This window comes from Borostomias antarcticus, assembly GCF_949987555.1.
Source record: "Borostomias antarcticus genome assembly, chromosome: 7".
In the NCBI taxonomy this organism is placed as follows: Eukaryota; Metazoa; Chordata; class Actinopteri; order Stomiiformes; family Stomiidae; genus Borostomias; species Borostomias antarcticus.
In genome coordinates this window covers 23,938,483-23,960,210 of record NC_140240.1, presented here as the reverse complement: position 1 = coordinate 23,960,210, position 21,728 = coordinate 23,938,483, and the positions used below count along the sequence as shown (strand labels likewise).

The 21,728-nt window shown below is 46.9% G+C and overlaps 1 protein-coding gene across 1 annotated transcript in view; it reads right to left on the bottom strand.

Moving 5' to 3' along the window:
• Positions 1 to 17,647: 17,647 nt before the first annotated feature.
• Positions 17,648 to 21,728, bottom strand: part of ccdc40 (coiled-coil domain 40 molecular ruler complex subunit) — a gene marked incomplete at both ends in the record, with an annotated part of 15,389 nt that continues 11,308 nt past the window's right edge. Inside the window, 3 exons of the mRNA XM_084441389.1 lie at positions 17,648 to 17,908; positions 18,488 to 18,646; positions 19,254 to 19,442. Coding sequence (XP_084297515.1) covers positions 17,648 to 17,908; positions 18,488 to 18,646; positions 19,254 to 19,442 — 609 coding nt within the window. The remainder of the gene's footprint in view (positions 17,909 to 18,487; positions 18,647 to 19,253; positions 19,443 to 21,728) is intronic.

Here is a 21,728-nt window from a genome sequence, read left to right as displayed (position 1 = left end):
GATGTGAGGAACCATGTCAAGTGTTGTAGTAGATGCGTCATGAGTAAAACACCTGAGCCGGAGGGTCGAGCACCACTCGAGAGTATCAAAACTACAGCGCCGCTCCAGCTGGTCTGTATAGATTTCTGGACGGCTGAAGACTCCAAGAACAGACCTGTTGATGTGCTGGTGATAACAGATCACTTCACCAAGCTTGCTCATGCTTTCCACTGTCCAGATCAGACCGCTAAGCAAGTAGCCAGGAAGTTGTGGGACAGCTACTTTTGTGTCTACGGTTTCCCTGAGAGGATTCACTCTGATCAGGGTGCCAATTTTGAGAGTGAGTTACTAGCGGCCCTGCTTCAGATCTCCGGCGTGAAGAAGTCGCGCACCACAGCTTACCACCCCATGGGGAATGGTACAACTGAGCGTTTCAATCGTACTCTGGGGAGCATGATCAGAACACTCCCTCCGCGAGCGAAACAGGCATGGCCACAGATGCTGCACACCTTGACGTTCATGTATAACAGCACTCCGCATGAAACAACTGGATTTCCACCCTTCTATCTGATGTACGGGAGAGTCCCTCGCCTGCCTGTCGATGTGCTGTTCAAGTCTGCCTTGCGGGAAGATGGTGATGTCTCCTACCCGAAGTATGTGGAATGCCTGATGAAAGACCTTAAGGAGGCCATGGCCTTTGTGGAGAAACATGCCAGCGGTGAACAGAGACGGCAAGCTGAGATATATAACAGGAGAGTCAAGGGTGCGCCGATCGAGCCAGGTGACAGGGTTCTTCTGGCAAACAAGGGAGAGAGAGGACGGAGGAAGTTAGCGGACAGATGGGAAGACGTTGTGTACATTGTCGTGGAGAGCAACCCAAAGACCCACACCTTCCAGATCCGTAATCCTGTCTCTGGTCAGACAAAAGTGGTCCATCGCAACCTGCTGCTGTGTGTGAACTTTCTACCGGCCCTGCCGCAGGGTGACGCTGACAGTGTCTCCACCGACTTCAGTGCTGGTGGTTCGGATGGAAATGACGTCTCTGGTGTGCAGTCTCTGACCTCTGAGGGGGAGATGGACGGGTCAGCTCGGACACAACACTGGGTTACTCAGATCCCTGTGAGTCATTTGGCAGTGGGTAGCAACCCGCCCACCCTTCCACACCAAGAGGGTCCTGATCATGAAAAGGATGGGAGTGATGTGGCTGAAGAGGACACCAGTCAAACAGCCGATGGCAAGAGCACAGTCTGTCCTTCAGATGCCATCAGCATGGCTTGCAGTGGAACGGACTCTGATCCACACACTACACACAGAGCCTCACTTGAGCCTAGCCGCGTTCACGACGGCTTTAGCACGGTAGTATCCAGAGCAGGCCGCGTGGTTAAACCTGTGAGCAGGCTTATTCAAACTATGAGCAATCAGAAGCTTTTGAGCATGCGAACACATAAGTTTAGTACATGGGCTAGTTCATTGTTCAACGTCAAAACAGCCAATTAGGAACGAGACCCAGCAGTCGGGTGAAGTTTTCTTTTCTTTGTTTTGGGTCTTGGGGAGGTCTAGGGGTCCTCTTTTGGGAGTGACTTTTGTGAATTGTATAGAATGTGTAAGCTGGCACATTTATGTCATCATTGAAGGGTTAGTGACAAGGCCTGCATTTTCCCTCATGAGTTCTTATGGAACAGCCTTGTGGCTTGACAGTACATTGTTGAACAATGTTGGTTCGATTCCTGTGTGTGACCTGACCGTTCTTTCATGTGTTCTATGTATTTTGCCGAATTCAGGAGGGGAGTGTGTAACAGAGTTGTTATTGATAATTGAAGTTCGCCAAAATTATGTTTTATTTTATCTGCACCTTAGAATTGTTCTGGTTGTCCATACAGGCATACCATACATGTGACCATGTATTGGAGCGCCCCCGTGTGGTTTGGAGTTGGTGGTTGCTATGTATATTTGCTGTTAAGCTGCCTGCTCGTCCCTTTTGACTGTGACAACGGACGAGTGTGGTGAGTTGAGATCGTGCTCTGCCGTTTTGTAGATATCATCGAATAAGATCCTATTGAGAGTATCTAGGATTGTATGATTTGTCAGATGTTTGTTTTCTATTTGTTTTCTGACGGTTAATTTGCTTCGTGTGATGTATTTTACTATTTTAGCGAGTGAGCTAACGTGTCTGTCTTGGAGCCGTTAGCTAGCTACAGTAGGCTAGCTACTGCCCGTCGCGTGGCTGGTGTTTTGACGGCGGGATCTTTTCCCCCTTTCTTTATTTCATTTCGTTCTTAGTATGTAAAGGGCAGCACATCTGAGTGACAGCAACCATCCCATCTGTGTTAAAAACAGGTATGTTTGTGTGGAGAAATGTATGTATGAAGTTTGATATTGTTGAGTGCATAGATACATTTAGATAAATTAGGAATAAGTTAGTAATAAGTAAGGAAACTATACGATCACTTTGCATCTGTTCAAATTAGTTAAATCAGTAGTAAGCTGCGTGCCCTTTTGACTGTGACAACGGACGAGTGTGTATGTAAAGGGCAGCACATCTGAGTGACAGCAACCATCCCATCTGTGTTAAAAACAGACAGTGTGCAATAAAAGCTGGAAGAACGATGAACCTGGCGTCCTGACTGGTGTGTGAGGCAGAGAGAAAAGAGAAGGGTTACACACTAAAATACGGCTCGCTCTGAACTTCTCTGTCTCCACCTGCTTCTGTTTCAAGAATGCCCGCGCATACATAGATGGGTCTATAATGAACAAATATATGACCCACGCTCTATTTTAACAAATGCTGGGTTTTGTAGCCTCGGCGCTACCAATAAATAACTTATTTAGACACATTCTGTCCGAGTGAAATTATTTTACCGAGGTAGTCTTCTTCTGTGGTGGTGGCGGTGCTTTGAAGCTTCAACCCAGCATTTGTTTAAATAGACCCTTTTGCTTAGGTAAGTGAAGTTTCATGTTGATCGGACACTTGTAGGCTAAATATGAGCACCTCTCCAACTAGGCCAACACCGATTTATTTTGACCGAAAAGTAAATGGACCAGCAAAGGACTGTTGTCTGGTATGAGCGAGCGGAATGCGACAACGGGACTGAGAAGGGCTACATTTCAACCAGACATTCCAGTGAAACCAGGTAGTCGAAATAACTTACCTGATATAAAATGGGCACCGCAAACGCAGGCATTTCTGATGATTTCCTCAGTCCAGTCCGTACGCTTAATAATGGCGATTTCGTCTGTCTTCCTCTGCTACTGTTTCAAGAATGCGCGCGCATACTTGTGCTGACAAGGCTGTAAAAGGGTCTATAATTAACACATATGAACCACGCTCGTTAAATAACTTCTATAACATCCAGTGACAAAATATGTCATTGTACCTTGGTATGTCCACACCAAGGATTTAACTCACAACCTTCACGGTGATAGGCAGCGCACTATCCACTCCGCCACCGCTGACCTGGTAATTCTGTGGAGTCTTTTGGCTTTGATGTTCTGGGACCACTGCCTCTTGTGGTAGCAACAATAGAACTGCAGGTCAACAACAAGAAGAAAGAGGAAGGGAGCGACAAATAGGATTCCCTCTTCTTGGAGTGTCGGCTTACAGCCAACACACAAAAATAGGGCGGGTGTGAACCTAACCAGTAGAGGGCGTAGTTTTACACTTTGGCTCTCTATAGGAAAGGTCGCTTGCTGCTTGCGAAAAAATAGAGTAGGGTGTATCTACAGAGCCGCAGAGCAGGGTCTACAGCTTGATGTGGGTCTACAGCTCGATGTGGGGTCTACAGCTCGATGTGGCTAGTGCACATGACCGAATTTGGGTTGCCAGGTTCTGTTAAATAAGAACAACATAATTATGCGGTATTATTGTTTTGATTCTGAACATTCCATGAAATGGTCTAATAGTGTAGACAACAACAACAATCTGGGTTGCCAGATTCTGTTAAAGAAGAACCACATTAAGTGGTGACATGGCTATTTTTCTACTAGACCGGTAAGTTAGCTAACTGCTATCGTTATTTTTCTTGGAATCTGCATAGCCAGACCTAACGTTATCTCCACACTACAGCATCTAACGTAACTTATTACATGGCACTCTGAAATACTTGATTGTGATTACTGATTAGTGTAACTTATGTTCCTCTCGGAGGGAAGATCTTATCACAGTATGACTGAAACAGTACATTCTCTGGCATTTTGGCAACCAATATGTTGTGTTGTTGCAGTTCTTATCTTTAGACACTAGATGGGGGAAATAATCCACATACTACATATTATACCTTTAATTGAAACAGAAAGTTCCCCACTTGGCTAACGACAAAGATACCATGGACCAGACAGACAGTGTTAATGCAAACCCAGTTGTAACTGTTGACAGACAGGGTAAGTAGGCCTAACCTTACCAACGTTATTGCCACACAAGCGTTTCAACCCAGATTACGGTAGGCTACTGCGGTCAAGATAGCCGCACTTTCTTTCTCCACGGTCAAATGAGTCGCACATTTTTCTTCCACGTTTCACATTTCCAATAGACGTTTCCTTCAATATGGGCTACATTCATTTATAGTAGCCTACAGTTAATTATTCTTAATCAGAAAGCGAGAGAGAGAGAGAGACGGCCGGGCTCGGAGTGGAGACATTGTTGTGCGTGACAAGGAGCGCTGCGTCTAGGATACTTTCCGAAAGAAATACATGTATTTCGTCTGTATTATAGCTAAATAAATCTGGCCCAATGTTTGATTAGCAATATCATTGCGAGGGAAAAGCTGTAACGACGTTAACAAATTGTATTTCCGAGACGGATTCATCGAGTGCCGTAATACGTATAATAGGCGCGCACTTGTCTTTTGAATTGAACGTGGAAGAAAAATGTGCGGCTCATTTGACCGTGGAGAAAGAAAGTGTGGCTAGCTTGACCGCATAACGGTATGCTAAATTATTCCAACATTAGCTAGTTTTCTAAACTGTCCCTAGATCGGTTCACTTACTGGAAAAATTGGTGGGGATTTTGGTGAGTAGCAACTAACTTTACATTGTTGTCATTATATTGATGATATTGATCCAACCATGGATGTTGTTCTGTAGCTACAGTAGACTAAGCACACACATTGGGTTAAATGGTTAGCCCACCGCTTCAATTTGCTAAATACATAAAAAATAACCTTGGTTTTCTTTGTAACGTGCTACAGCAAACCATTTCAGTGTGTATGTATCAGTCATCAGGGCAAATCTTCTAGTTATCAGAATATATGTCAAGTTGAAGTCAAGAAGCTCCGTTTCTATATAGCCTACTAGCCTACATGGTCATTTCCCCCTGGACTTACCCCCACAACACTCCTCTCTCTAGGTTGCTGGGGTTGTGCAACAACTTTTCCTATGTGGTGATGCTGAGTGCAGCCCATGATATCCTAAAACAACAAGGTCCTGACAATTCCACAGTGCCTGTAAGATTACGTTTTGTTGAATTATACAAGACTACAGTTCCAGTTTCTTTTGTTGTTGTCGTTTTCAATATATTCATTGACGGCATTCTCTCCTCTTTCTCCTCCAGACCAAGGCCACAGCTGCCTTGCAGGTCGAGGCAGGTAGTGGCAACAACAGTAGCCGTTATGACTGCAACCCTGTTTCCACCGCGGTGAATTGAGATGTTTTATATTTCATAAATGGCCATGACATTCCCGACCGCATGTATCCTCTTTACATTGGTAGCCAGAAAGTGTTTGTGTGTGTGTGTGAGAGAGAGAGATTGATAGGTGCTTTTTTCCTCAAGGGGAAATTGTTGGAGAGAGAGAGAGAGCATTTGAGTGTGTCAGTGAGTGAGGTAGAGTTCTACCTGGGCTACCTTTATGTGTCACCGAGTCATCTTTCAAGAATGGAATTGAACCTGTTTTCTACAGTTTGGCTCAGCACCAAATCAGGGATGCGCGCAAGATACTATCAAACTTTTAATCACAGTGTTATCTGCCCCTCGTCCTCCAGGCGGTGCTGTTGGCTGATATCCTCCCTACCCTGATCATCAAACTCTCGGCTCCATTCTTCATCCACAAACTCCCCTATGGGTAGGACCCTTTGTTCCTGCTCGCTTAGCCTATTACGTGTTCAAGAGGGGGTTCGAAACAGACAACATTTAATCTAAGGCCCCATGGCATCGTGGTCCAGGCAGACACATTCAATAATAGCCATAATAACAGTCAAACACAACACAGTGTGATTTTACACAGTCCCTGGACAGACGGGTTGATCCACCAACTCGACTTTGTGTCCTTCTCTGTTTGCTGTGTGAGGGCTCTCTTCTCTCAGTGCTTAGTGCTCGTAATTCTCGTAATTCCCCTCGCTAGTGGGTTTGGAAGAAAGAGGCAAGTCATGACAGACATGAATCTGATTGGCTGCAATTCAAGATTCATGATCCGTTTTATTTGAGTAAAACAGTTGAGTATTTTATCTTCAAGTCTGGTACGGAGCAGTAGCCATGCACTCTCTGTTGCTATGGTTTCTGAACTGGCTCCACTTTGAGTTTGTTTTGCAGAACCGAAAACAGACTCACGAGTTCAAACTCAACCTGGCGGGTCATCTCCTTAATAATCCACTTCCTGGAACACCCCTCTGGCATTGATGTGTAGATCGCACCATGGGGAGCACAATTTGCTAAACATGTTTTTGTCCACAGTCTTCGAGTGTTGGTGTGCGTTGCCACGGCAATCGCAAGCTTCCTTATAGTGTCCTTGTCATCAACAGTGTGGATGAGCATTCTTGGTAATTTAAATTTATACTCTTCTACTATCTGGTCACTAAATATAAGGGAATTAGACAATGCACTGTACATTTCTAATTCAATAAAACTGCTTTTTAATTGTGTTGTACAGTAGGCTGTTATCTGTGCTATAGTATTTTTTTCTCAATTGATACTCCTACTGTACCACCCTGTGTGTGGGTGTGTGTGTGTGTGTGTGTGTGTGTGTGTGTGTATGTAGGTGTGGTTTTTGCCAGTGTGAGCTCTGGACTGGGAGGCCTCTCGTTCCTGTCTCTCAGTGTGTTTTTCAGCAGGTAAACCCCTCTCCTCCACCCTCTCCCCTCACACCTGTCTCCTCCACCCTCTCCCCTCACACCTGTCTCCTCCACCCTCTCCCCTCACACCTGTCTCCTCCACCCTCTCCCCTCACACCTGTCTCCTCCACCCTCTCCCCTCACACCTGTCTCCTCCACCCTCTCCCCTCACACCTGTCTCCTCCACCCTCTCCCCTCACACCTGTCTCCTCCACCCTCTCCCCTTACACCTGTCTACTCATGATTCTGAGTCCTTAGTTCTACCGGTAGTTCAACATGCCTCAGTTAACATCGTTTCTAGGGAATAGACTTAAGTGGTAATTACTTGCAAATAAGATTACAAAGACGTGCGATTATCGTTTGTGGAACTTCTACAGCTGAAATTAAGCACACCTTGTGCTCTCCTGCAATTCCATATATGCGTATGACACTGTATACGGTAATAATAACTAATAATAATAATAATAATTCATTTTATCTATAAAGCACTTTTCATTGTGAAGCAATCTCAAAGTGCTGAATTCATTATATGCATGCTTTCTCTCACTTTTCTCTGAACTGTGATCAGTCCTATCACTCTATTTTGCTCTCTCTCTCTCCCTCTCCCTCCCGCCCGCCTCAATGTTCTTATCCGTCGCCCCGGCATCACCCACCCCTCCCTCCCTCCTGTCCACCCCTCCCTCCCTCCATCCTGTCCACCCCTCCCTCCCTCCATCCTGTCCACCCCTCCCTCCCTCCCTCCCTCTCTCCTGTCCTCCCCTCCCTCCCTCCCTCCCACCCTCCTGTCCACCCCTCCCTCCCTCCCTCCTGTCCACCCCTCCCTCCCTCCTGTCCTCCCCTCCCTCCTGTCCACCCCTCCCTCCCTCCCTCCTGTCCACCCCTCCCTCCCTTTCTCCCTCCTGTCCACCCCTCCCTCCCTCCCTCCCTCCCTCACGTTCCCCCTTCCCCTCTCTCTCAGGGACGTGTTGGGCGGCTGGGGCTCTGGTACCGGAGGTGCAGGCGTGGGCGGGGCCCTCCTCTACTCTGCTCTCACCCAAGCCGGCCTGTCGCCCCGGGCTACGCTGCTCTTTATGCTGGCGGCTCCTGTCGCCTTGGCGATCAGGTGGGCGGCGCCTCGGCCTCTTCGTTGTAAAGATCGATGTGGCGTCTGTGCGAGTTAACAGTAATGAACCTCTCTCTCTGGGTCTGGTCTCTCTCCTCTCTCTAACCCTCTCTCCTACTCTCTCTCTCTCTCTCTCTCTCTCTGTGAATCGTAGCTACTTTTCCCTGCTGGCCTTTCCCCCGTCGTTCCCTCAGTGGCGGTGCAGGGAGGCGGGGCCTGCTCCGGCCTCCGGGGGCGGGGCGTCGCCAGAGAGACGGCCCCTCATGGACGGCTCTGGCGAGGAGGAGGAGCAGGAGGAAGGTGCTGAAGGTGTGTGCTGCGACTGTCTGTCTGCGTGGATGTTTGTGCGTGAGGGTTTGCAGACATAAGTGTGAAAAATTAGACCCTGCTGTAGTAATATCTAGCTATTTTGATGGTCGATTAGTCTGTCAATTATTACATTGGTTATTGATTAGTTGTCATATTTTGAAGCTTTTCTGCTGAATAATAGGTAAAATGTTCTTCAAAACGTTTATTTGAATGAAAAAAAAGACCACAATTAGAACAAAATCGATTAATTACCAAAAATCAACTTTGACTGTCAAGAAGAGTTAATCGATTAATTGGACCCACCCCTAGATCAAATCAATTGCATTGTAATAACGTACCAATGAATAATGTCATTGGATAACCGTGGTGGTCATGTTCTGTTCTCTCGGAATGTAACAGAGGAGCCCACTGGACCGCTGACCTTTCTGGAGAAACTGCACATCATTAAAGTGAGTGTGTGAGACACTGCTCAAGTACAAATGTTGGTTCCTTTTACAGATTACAGATTAAGTGATTATGGGTTAAAGGAATATTCCACAAATCGTATAACTGTACTTTATTCTCCACTTAGGAATCCTGTCACTTAGGAATCAACCCTAATCAATTCATAATCCTGTCACTTACTAGGAATCAGCCCTAATCGATTCATACCTAATCAAGGTATGAGGAGACTCGCACCATTTTCAAGCGGAATAGCCCTTTAATGCCACCTCTTCTCTCCAGGGTCTGCTAGGGTTCATCATTCCTTTGGTAGTGGTTTACTATGCTGAGTACTTCATCAACCACGGTTTGGTGAGTGGCCCACTAGCAGAACCATAAGGGTACAGTACTACATTGCATACCGTGTAACTCTACACATGGTTAGTACATTTTAAACAGCATCATTGTTACCACAGCTGTATGTAGCCCCTCTCTGACAGCCATGTTATTTCCGTTTAGATGGAGCTGCTGTATTTCCCAGAGTTCTTTCTGTCTCATGCGGAGCAGTACCGCTGGTTAGTATGAAACGCTTCGGTGGAGAAACGATTTTTCTTTGTCAAATGAAGCGGCGTAGACTCTCAAAAGCTTCTTCTCAGTGTGTTGGTCTATGGAGAAAAATCTTGACCCCTCCACTCTCTCAAACTTTAGGCCCATATCTCAGCTACCTTTCCTATCTTAAGGTTCTGGAGTGAGTAGTCTATACCCAGCTGCAGTCGTTCTTAGCCAAGCACAACATCCACGAGAAGTTCCAGTCTGGCTTCAAACCGAGACACAGCACTGAAACTGCCCTGCTGAGAGTTTTTAACGATTTGATTTTAGCTGCTGATTCAGGTAGTCCTGCCGTCCTGATGCTTTTTGACCTGACAGACGCTTTTGACACTGTGGACCATGTGATCCTGATTCAATGCCTCGAGCAGTCTGTGGGCATCACAGGATCTGCCCTGAGTTGGTTCAAGTGCTATCTGACCGATCAGAGCTTCTCAGTGCAGTTAGGACATTTCTTCTCCGCTACCGCCCCTCTGACCTGTGGAGTCCCTCAAGGCTCCATCCTGGGCCCCATCTTATTTGAACTCTACATGCTGCCCCTAGGCTCTATTTTTGGAAAGCACGGAATCTCCTGCAACTTGGATGATGTCTAAATCGATCTGCCCCTACGGTCCAAAGGCAAGGACTGTATGCAGCCATTACTGGACTGCCTGAGTGACGTCAAGTCTTGGATGAACTCTAACTTTCTAAATCTTAATGAGTCCAAGACCGAGATCATCCTTTTCGGATGACTCGCTCCCTCAGCCTGCTCTGTCGATGCCCTGGGCCCCTTGAGCTCCAACATTCGTTCCTCTGTGAATCTTGGGGTGTTTTTTGACAGTGATTTTAAATTTGATAAACAGATCAGTGCTGTAGTAAAGACAAGCTTTTTTCAACTGCGTCTCCTAGCTAAGACCAAGCCCTACCTCTCTGCTACTGACCTAGAGAGGGTGATCCATGCCTTCATCACTTCTAGACTCGACTACTGTAACGCTCTGTATGTTGGCATAGATCAGTCTTCCCTCAGCCGCCTACAGCTTGTACAGAATGCTGCCGCTCACCTCCTCACGGGCAAGAAAAAGCATGACCACATCACGCCAGTCCTGGCCTCACTCCACTGGCTCCCAGTCCGCTTTCGCATTGATTTTAAACTCTTGCTCATGGTTTTTAAAACCCTAAACGGCCTGGCCCCTCTGTACCTCTCCCAGCTCCTGCATCGCCACACCCCAGTCAGAGCCTTCAGATCTGCTGACCAACTGCTGTTGGAGGTGCCTAAAACCAGACTTGAGTCTAGAGGCGACAGGGCCTTTGTGGCGGCTGCCCCCATGCTATGGAACAGCCTGCCCCTTCATATTAGATCCTCCCAGACCCTTGAGTTTTTAAAATCCTCCCTAAAAACCTCCTTTTCTCCCTGGCGTTTTAACCGGTCTGTGCTCAAGCCTTGCTCATGTTCAATGTCTGTATTGTTTGCTGTAATTTCCTTGTTTTGTTGTGAAATGTTTTTATCTAGGACCTACCTTTGTACAGCACTTTGGTCAACTGCTGTCGTTTTAAACGTGCTCTATAAATACATTTTGATTTGATGGTTGTGTTTTGCGGTGTGTGTGTGTGTGTGTGTGTGTAGGTACCAGACGCTGTACCAGGTGGGGGTGTTGGTCTCTCGTTCCTCCCTCTGCTGTGTGAAGATCAGGAGGATTTGGGCTCTCTCTCTGCTGCAGGTGAATGGACATCCATAGTGATGTCAGTTAGTCTATAAACAAGTATTCAACCCCTTGGACGGAGTGTTGCAACATCGAATCAAAATGGATTTCATTAGGTTTATTGTCACTTATAAACACAAAGTGTTTGCATTCTCCCTCCTATTCGCCTTCTCTCTCCCCCCTCCCCTCTCTCTCCCTCCCTCTCTCTCCCCCATTCTCCTTCTTTCCTCCCATTCTCCCTCTCTCTCCCTCCTCCCATTCTCCTTCTCTCCTCCACCCTCTCCCACCTGTCTCCCTCCGTCCCATTCTCCCTCTCCTCCACCCTCTCCGCTGTCCCTCCCATCCCTCTCTCCTCCTCCCCCGTCTCCCTCTCTTTCACCTTCTCCCCTGTCCCTCTGTCTCCTCTGTCCCTCTCTCTCTTCTCTCTCCCCTGTCCCTCTCTCTCCTCTCTCTCCCCTGTCCCTCTCTCTCCTCTGTCCCTCTCTCTCCTCTCTCTCCCCTGTCCCTCTCTCTCCAACTCTCTCCCCTGTCCCTCTCTCTCCTCTCTCTCCCCTGTCCCTCTCTCTCCTCTCTCTCCCCTGTCCCTCTCTCTCCTCTCTCTCCCCTGTCCCTCTCTCTCCTCTGTCCCTCTCTCTCCTCTGTCCCTCTCTCTCCCCTGTCCCTCTCTCCTCTCTCTCCCCTGTCCCCCTCTCTCCCCTGTCCCTCTCTCTCCTCTCTCTCCCCTGTCCCTCTCTCTCCTCTCTCTCCCCTGTCCCCCCCTCTCCTCTCTCTCCCCTGTCCCTCTCTCTCCGACTCTCTCCCCTGTCCCTCTCTCTCCCCTGTCCCTCTCTCTCCAACTCTCTCCCCTGTCCCTCTCTCTCCTCTCTCTCCCCTGTCCCTCTCTCTCCCCTGTCCCTCTCTCTCTCCTCTCTCTCCCCTGTCCCTCTCTCTCCTCTCTCTCTCCCAGTGTGTGAATGCTCTGTTGCTGCTCCTGGCTGTGTTCTACCAGTTCCTGCCCAGCGGCTGGCTGGTGTTCGGGGTCGTCCTCTACGAGGGGCTGCTGGGAGGAGCCGCCTACATCAACACCTTCTACTTCATCAGCAAGGAGGTCCGTCTGTCTGTGTACAGTATATCTGTCTGATTGACTGACCTGACTCGTCTGGTTGTCCGTCTTGTCTGTGTTGTCCGTCTGGCTGGCTGTCCGTCTGGCTGGCTGTCTTCGGGTGATCTACATGCATGCATATGACTTTGCATTTCATTTAAGGCGTGTATGTGTGCGCACACTTGGGTGTGTTTGTGTCTGACCCCACCCCTCTCTGTCTCCCCCTCTGTCTGCAGACTGGGGACAGACAGAGGGAGTTTGCCATGGCGGTGGCCAGCGTAGGGGACAGCGTTGGCATCGCCCTCTCAGGCCTCACAGCGTTCCCCGTTCACAGATACTTCTGCTCATTATGAGGGGGGGAGAGGGGACAGGAGGAACCCGGGAGGCGTTTGGTTGGAGCTAATTAGCTCTTGCCTTTTCTGACATGCAGTGATGTGAAGCTTGACGTTCAGCAGCCAAAATTGGACTTTGGCACCCTTGTGTAGCAGGTAGGCAGTCCCGTCTCCAAGGGCGGGCATTTGGGGGCCAGGCCCGCCCACTGAATCAGCTGGGCCCGCCCTGAACGAAACTCGAAAGACGTACTCTCTAGCTGAATCCCAAATCGCGCACTTAGGCGAAAGTGCGCGTTCCCGCTAAGTCCACAAGGGCTCAGGGTAGTCCCAAAACGGAATCGCTAGGTCCACAAGTGCGCCACTGCCGCCATTTTGCGCATTTTAACCGCACTTACCGAAAGTCCGCAATTTCACGGACTAAGGAGCAGAAAATACCCACAGCCCACCGCGTCTCATGTGACACAATGCTTGAGTGCATCCGAGTCATGATCCGAGTGCATCACACATAAATGATGACATTTGCAGATAACACAACATTTATCTTGAAATCCACATGCTGCAAACATATCCCACCCAACATAATTTTTTAATTATTATTAAATTAAAACAGACGTCAATCGGTCAATTTGCAGAGCTGAAGGGAGCGTCAGAGCAGCCTCTGCGTCGGAGGAACGCGGCAGCCAATGAAAACGAAGTGGGAGGGGCATTGAGCGAAACTGGAAGTGCTGTCCCATTTAATTCACGGCCCTGCACCCTCTGGCCCTTCCAGCTGACGTCAATTAAGTGCTCAGGCCTCAGGCCACAAGTGCGAGGGGCCGCAAGTGCGGTTTGCGCACTCAGATTGGGATTCAGCTTCTGTGATGACGGAATGACCCCGGGCTATTCTGCATCTGATTGGCTTACCCTGATATACTTTAACCAATCGAACTAAAACCTGACCAATCTCAACCAAGGAAGGCACCATATTAGCCAATCCCAGGCAGAGTAGGGCAGATCATTCATTCCGTGCGGCCATTTTTGGTAATGTTAACGACATACTAGTGCAAAAACTTGCATACATGGGATGAATTATTAGTGGATGTCAGAAGATTCAGAAGTAGTGGCGATTGCTCCTTGGCTTACCCATACAAATCCAAATAAAACTTGATTTGTGCGCTTTCTTTCAGTGAAAGGAGGCACGAAAATTGACTTTCAGACTGTTTTTGACTTAAATGCGTCTTGTATTCTGCCATATCGCTTCATTTTCATCCGTGTTTAGCATTTTGGTAGTGCTCCGTTGCCCCCTACAGTCCTCATGAAAATACAGTCCACGTTACGGTCCGTTGACACCGGTCTTACTAGCTCGTTATTCACTTAACATTGTAGGCCAGGTAAAATGATGCAACAACTTGGCATGACTGTCCCGTCATTCACATCACCTATTGGTCAATCACGTTACCCACTTTAGCTATATACTGGCAGCATCAAGGAACATTGAAAACGGAGATCTTGAGTAGGCTATTTGTTGAAAATTGATTACAAAATGAAGTGGATTAAACGAGTTTGGGTTACGATATAAGGTAGGTCTTTTGTGATTAATTACCAGTTGTTATGGCTGTGCGTTTTGCTTTGCCTAGATTTAATCGGCACTCGAGATCGTTAACTTTGCTTCCTGGAGCGGTGGGCTAAGGCCTAGTAGGCTAGTAGTAGCCTAAACACTGATTAGTGAGGGAGTAGGCTATTGAGTGCTCTAAGGGGGTGTATTTTATCGTTCTGTCATTCCTCTTCGTGGTGCTTGGCCATTGTTGTCATATAATGGCTCTGTAGTTTATTTAGTGTGTCCCTAAAAGCTTGGTTGTTTCTGGATGTTTTTTACATAGAAAATGCCAATGCTCAGCGCCCTTCTGGTGCTGTGTAACCTCCCATAAGGGCATGCTTTGAAAGCGCATCCCTCCCAAAATTGTCCAGACTTACCCGGTTCTAGGACCCACCAGACGCCAGGACTTAGTTGCCTTGATAAAAACATTTTAGTAATTACAATCGTTTTTTGTGTTTTAACTTTACCAAGACAATTATCCACCCAGGGTTTAGGTTCTCAGGTCACCCCACTGGAGAGGAGAGTTGGCTGGTTAAGTGACTCGTCAAATAAGGCTGAAGATTCTAGTTTCATAAGCTGCAATTTTCTTTTGGGGAAAACTTGTTTATTTGTTTGCACAACAGGGATGTCCTTTTGCATGTACAGTACTTTGAATCACTTATGATGGACTTGATACGTTTAGTGTTATTTTTATTTAAAAAGGTTTTACAAAAATGTTTTTGCATATTCTCCATATAACAGCAATCAACTTATTTTGACAGTTTTGATGAATTCAGAGCAGTGAGAAGACATTCCAAAGATATGGTAATGGTAAGGTAGACAGACAGACAGACAGACAGATAGATAGATATAGACTTATGTCAAAAACACACAGAGGTAGGTGTCGGTGAGAACTTAGAATAACAATGAGAAATGAGATATCCCTCTATATCTGGCTGAAAAACGACTTAAAACGGGCTTAAAAGCACCCAAACAATTTGTGTGTGCCCCCCCCCTAACACATTGAATGCCCCCCCTGGCATTTCATTCTGGAAACGGGTCTGCAGGTAGGGTGACCCAGCTGAAATCAATTTACCTGAAGACCAACTGTAGGGGGGGACCTTAGGACACGCCACTAATTTAGGAAGGAATCGTACCACAAGGTGGGTGGGACATCCTAAGTGGTTCGGTGCTCCCAGGAGTGGGGGGTTGTGGGTAGCTGGGCTGCAGGCGTCTCTCTCCGGCGACGTCTTCGTCAGTTCCCCCGGGCGTCGTCTTTGCAGGTTCCGTCCGGGGAAACTACAGTAGCTACCGGGAGGATTACTGGGGGCAGGCGTTAGTTTTAGCTATAGTTTTTACTTTCAATGAAATCATGAATTCTGCACAAAGTTTGATAAAAGAGATGAGTATTAGCAAAGGCAAGGAGAATGATTATATCAGTGTACAATGAGCTATGATGGGAAGGAATTACACTATTAATTTGATTTCCAGGCATGGCATATACATGGCATGCTTACTTGCAATGGTAATAATGCCTTCAGGTAATAACACTAACTATGCTTGATTAATTTGATGTATAATGTGGCAAATGCTATAGTAGCATCAGCCCACTATAGCTAAATAATGCCAGACACGATTACAGACTGTAATCAATGTATGAACAATGTCACATTGATCATGCTCAACATTATGTTAAAATTGAAATACATCTGAGACCTCCGAACATAACGTTAGCATTAACTAACGTTAACCCTAAGCCGTTAGCATTAGCTACCGTTAGCATAGCTCCCTAGCCTATCAATATTGTTGATGTTAATATAAAGAAAAAGAAGTTATTCAACATTGACCCACTTACCCTCTAGATCTTTTCCAACGATGTCCTAAAGTAACCACATGTCATGATCATTTGCATCATAGACATACGTTCATATCTATGATTAGCTTGATCATAGCAGCTTCATTGCTAAAAGCATAGCAAATGTTAGCCGACGTCATTGCATGACATCCTTAAAACTATCCAATCAGAGGCAGAGTAGGGCGGGTCTTCCTATGGTGACCTGCTTTCCCGAGTTCGCAGGACTCTTGAACGCGCGACCAGCGTCCCCGAGGCTCGTGCACAGCACATGTTTCAAATGGCTCGATACAGGTATTGGTGGCTTCAAAAACAAACAAAACCCCATTGAATTAAAAGTTTCTATTGATTAGATTGGTCTCTGATGCTGAATGATACCGAGAAAAATTTTGTTTTCCTTTTCTAGCCCTATCTATCATAATCCACAAACCATGGGAAATAAGGGTCTTGGGCCGCATGCCGTCACGTGACTTGCAATACCGGGCTTTGGCCACTACGTCAAATGGCTTCATGCGCCGGTGAGCAACTTTCATTGAAATGAATAGGCAGCCATTTTCGTCTCCAGTTATATTATACCTCCATGGGTGAACCCTATATAGGGAATAGGGAGTGAGGGAACGAGTGAGCGATTCCAAACCCAGCTAAGCTTTGTGTTTCATTACTGTTGGCACCTGGCCTCCAATGTACCTGTCGATTTACAGGTATGCAAAAGGTTTGCTCCTTGAGCATTTGAAACAAATATTTCAGCATCGCTTAGATATTTGAATGTGACAGCGAAAAAAGCGTTTTGATGTACAATATGTGTATGAATTGTTAAAACTGTAGGAGTAGCAGCAGTTTACGACGTGTGGATATTTTAGAATCACCAACTGCCACCACTCAACAGTAACTAAAGAGTAGATGACAAAATTGATAGGCTTCTTCCTCTTCTCCTTGTAAGGCTTAAGGGTCTAAACAAACCTCTTTGGTCTACCCTGTCTGTTTATCCTCTAGTCAAGGGTCCTGGACATACAGTAGTGACGGGTAAGACCCCAGAAGTGGCCTCTCTTCCTGACAAAGAGACTCCAGGAATAGCCTCAGATAAGGATAATCTTATTAGAAAACTAGATTAGGTTACATAGGGTTGAATAGGGAAACACAAAGGTGTGGAGTTACTGATTTACAATGACAACAAACACTAGAGAGAATTCCTGAATAAGAGGATGATGGCTTTTTATTGTAAGGGAACCAGGCAACAACCTCCGATAGGCGTGGAATTATTTTGCTTGTCTGTCTCGGTGCAATATCTTGCATATTTCCCTTTTTTAGCTAGAGCTTTGATTTGGCGCTTTCAGTAATAACACGTCTTGAATGTCCAGCTTGGTTGTTGACACAGATACTCGTTTATTTAGTTTACCCACTGCTATTATTACAGCCTGGCAGGACGCAGCAATGTGTTTATTGTATATCAACTTCTCATATCAAAATTGAGAAAAAAGAGAATCCAGCTCATCCCTTTAATACTCCCCTCCACTAATCCCTCTAATACACCTTCTTTCCTCCTCCTCCTCATCCTCTTCTGTTCACCCGTCCCCCTCCCTTAGCACCTCTCCTCCTCTCCTCTCCCTCTGTTTCTCTCTCTCTCCCCCCTGTGCTCCCTCCGCCCTTTATTCCGCTGTCCTATCCCAACCGGTCCCCGCCGCCCACCGCCGTCCTCACTGGCTCTCCAGCGCCGGAGGCGTGTCCGGCCGGGCGTCCAGGCGGAGGCGGAGGCGGCGCAGCGCCCCCTGGTGCTGGGGGAGCTCCTGGGCGACGCGGTGCAGGGTGACGGCCATGGCGTGGAGGCGGTCCTCCTGGCGCTGTAGGGCCGGCCCCAGGGCCTCGGGGCCCCCCGCGGTGAGGGCGGCGTAGCGGCCGTCGCGCACCGCCTGCAGCTGCTTGGCCCGGCTCTGGAGGGAGACCAGACGGGCGAGGTTCTGGAGAGGGGGGAGGGTGAGAAGAGGGTTTGATGGACGGATGAATGGATGGACGCATGAATAGATGGATGGACAGGTAGGTAAACAGACACTGGAATGATAGATCAACTAATCGTCCGACACTGGCAGAGATGGCTGTGTGTGTGTTTGTTAATACACCAGATGTTGTTGTTGATGAGGACAGTAGAGAAGTCACCATTTTAGGATGCAAGTCTGATCGCAGTCTGCAAGTATTCCTTACCAAGGTTTTAAAGTACCAACTGCTCAAAGATGTCATTATACAACTTGGTTGCTGGTGTTTATATTTGGAAGCCTAGCTAATGTCTGCAGACTTGTTGTGAGGGGCCTGCTGATGGCAGGAATGCCCAAGCCAAAAAGCGGAGAGGCCGTGGCAAAATACTGTTTGATGTTTGCAGTAGGCAGTCGCCATATATGGAGGAGACGCTGCTTCCTGTAATCACAGACTGAAAACCTCTGTTATTGAGATTCCCAAAGCATGTGCATCTATTATTGCTTGGGTTCAAGGATGTTTTTGGTCAAATGTGAACACAATTGAAGATATTGAAATGTGTGTCCCACCCTGTCCTTGGCGTCCTGCCGGCTGTGGAGGTCGGAGGTGAGGACGGTGCTGGCGCCGTGGAGCTCCTCCAGCTGCAGCTGATTCTCCCTCAGGCTGCTGCTCACACTGACCTGGCCCTCCCTCAGCTCCTGCAGCACCTGGTCACACTCGTCCGCTTGCTGGCCAGACACACACACACACACACACACACACACGTACAGCATTAACACACGCACGCGCACACACACACGTACAGCATTAACACACGCACGCGCACACACACACACACACACACGTACAGCATTAACACACACACGCGCACACACACACGTACAGCATTAACACACGCACGCGCACACACGTACAGCATTAACACACACACGCGCACACACACACGTACAGCATTAACACACGCGCACACACACGCGTACAGCATTAACACACGCACGCGCACACACGTACAGCATTAACACGCGCACACACACACTTACAGCATTAACACACACACGTACAGTATGAACACACATATGTACAGTATGAACACACACACGTACAGTATGAACACACACACATACTGTACATGTACAGTATGAACCCACACACACGTACAGTACAGGTATGAACACACACATACATACAGTATGAATACACACACATGTGGTATGAACACACATACGTACAGTATGAACACACACACAGAGTATGAACACACACAGACACACACGCGTACAGTATGAACACACATACAGTATGAACACACGCGTTCGTACGCGCGGCCCTCCCTACCTTGTGCATGTCCTGGATGTTCCTGCGCAGGCCGTGCAGGGTGGCGTGGAGGTGGGCGTGTGTGGGCGGCCGGCGGGCGGAGCGTCCCTGGGCCTCGGCCCTCACCGCCACGCTCTCCCGCCGAGACACCGCCTCCTCCATGTCCCGCAGCAGACGCTCCTGCTGCTTCATCAGCTGGCCGGACCGCACCTGGACGGACACACACACACACACCGATACACACACACCGATACACACACACCGATACACACACACGCACACACCGATACACACACACACACCAATACAAACACACATACGCAGATACATACACACACACAGATAAAACACACACAGATAAAACACATTGTTTATTTCTCTATATTTTTATTATGTCTGCATACTATTACTACTACTATTATTATTACTACTACTACTACTGCTATTAATACTACTATTGCTACTACTACTACTACTACTGCTACTACTATCACCATTACTACTACTACTACTACTACTTCTACTGCTACTACTAATGTACTACTACTACTACTGCTACTACTAATGTACTACTACTACTACTACTACTACTACTGCTATTAATACTACTATTGCTACTACTACTACTACTTCTACTGCTACTACTAATGTACTACTTCTACTAAAGTTACATACTGTAGTGGTGTGTGGTGTTGTGGTGTAGTCGTACCTCGATGCAGTGTATCTAATAGTGTGGTGTTGTTGTGGTGTATCTAATAGTGTAGTGGTGAATCTAATAGTGTGGTGGTGTTGTGGTGAATCTAATAGTGTGGTGTTGTTGTGGTGTATCTAATAGTGTGGTGGTGTTGTGGTGTATCTAATAGTGTGGTGGTGTTGTGGTGTATCTAATAGTGTGGTGTTGTGGTGAATCTAATAGTGTGGTGTTGTGGTGAATCTAATAGTGTGGTGTTGTTGTGGTGTATCTAATAGTGTGGTGTTGTTGTGGTGTATCTAATAGTGTGGTGGTGTTGTGGTGTATCTAATAGTGTGGTGTTGTTGTGGTGTATCTAATAGTGTGGTGTTGTTGTGGTGAATCTAATAGTGTGGTGGTGTTGTGGTGTATCTAATAGTGTGGTGTTGTTGTGGTGTATCTAATAGTGTGGTGTTGTTGTGGTGTATCTAATAGTGTGGGGTGTTGTGGTGTATCTAATAGTGTGGTGTTGTTGTGGTGAATCTAATAGTGTGGTGGTGTTGTGGTGTATCTAATAGTGTGGTGGTGTTGTGGTGAATCTAATAGTGTGGTATTGTTGTGGTGAATCTAATAGTGTGGTGGTGTTGTGGTGTATCTAATAGTGTGGTGGTGTTGTTGTGGTGTATCTAATAGTGTGGTGTTGTTGTGGTGTATCTAATAGTGTGGTGGTGTTGTGGTGAATCTAATAGTGTGGTGTTGTTGTGGTGAATCTAATAGTGTGGTGGTGTTGTGGTGTATCTAATAGTGTGGTGGTGTTGTGGTGTATCTAGTGTAGTGGTGTATCGAATAGTGTGGTGGTGTTGTGGTGTATCTAATAGTGTGGTGGTGTTGTGGTGTATCTAATAGTGTAGTGGTGTATCTAATAGTGTGGTGGTGGTGTGGTGTATCTAATAGTGTGGTGGTGTTGTGGTGTATCTAATAGTGTGGTGGTGTTGTGGTGTATCTAATAGTGTGGTGTTGTTGTGGTGTATCTAATAGTGTGGTGGTGGTGTGGTGTATCGAATAGTGTGGTGGTGTTGTGGTGTATCTAATAGTGTAGTGGTGTATCTAATAGTGTGGTGGTGTTGTGGTGTATCTAATAGTGTGGTGGTGTTGTGGTGAATCTAATAGTGTGGTGTTGTTGTTGTGTATCTAATAGTGTGGTGGTGTTGTGGTGTATCTAATAGTGTAGTGGTGTATCTAATAGTGTGGTGGTGGTGTGGTGTATCTAATAGTGTGGTGGTGTTGTGGTGTATCTAATAGTGTGGTGGTGTTGTGGTGTATCTAATAGTGTGGTGTTGTTGTGGTGTATCTAATAGTGTGGTGGTGGTGTGGTGTATCGAATAGTGTGGTGGTGTTGTGGTGTATCTAATAGTGTAGTGGTGTATCTAATAGTGTGGTGGTGTTGTGGTGTATCTAATAGTGTGGTGGTGTTGTGGTGAATCTAATAGTGTGGTGTTGTTGTTGTGTATCTAATAGTGTGGTGGTGTTGTGGTGTATCTAATAGTGTAGTGGTGTATCTAATAGTGTGGTGGTGTTGTGGTGTATCTAATAGTGTGGTGGTGTTGTGGTGTATCTAATAGTGTGGTGTTGTTGTTGTGTATCTAATAGTGTGGTGTTGTTGTGGTGTATCTAATAGTGTGGTGGTGTTGTGGTGTATCTAATAGTGTGGTGGTGTTGTGGTGTATCTAATAGTGTGGTGGTGTTGTGGTGTATCTAATAGTGTGGTGGTGGTGTGGTGTATCTAATAGTGTGGTGGTGTTGTGGTGTATCTAATAGTGTGGTGT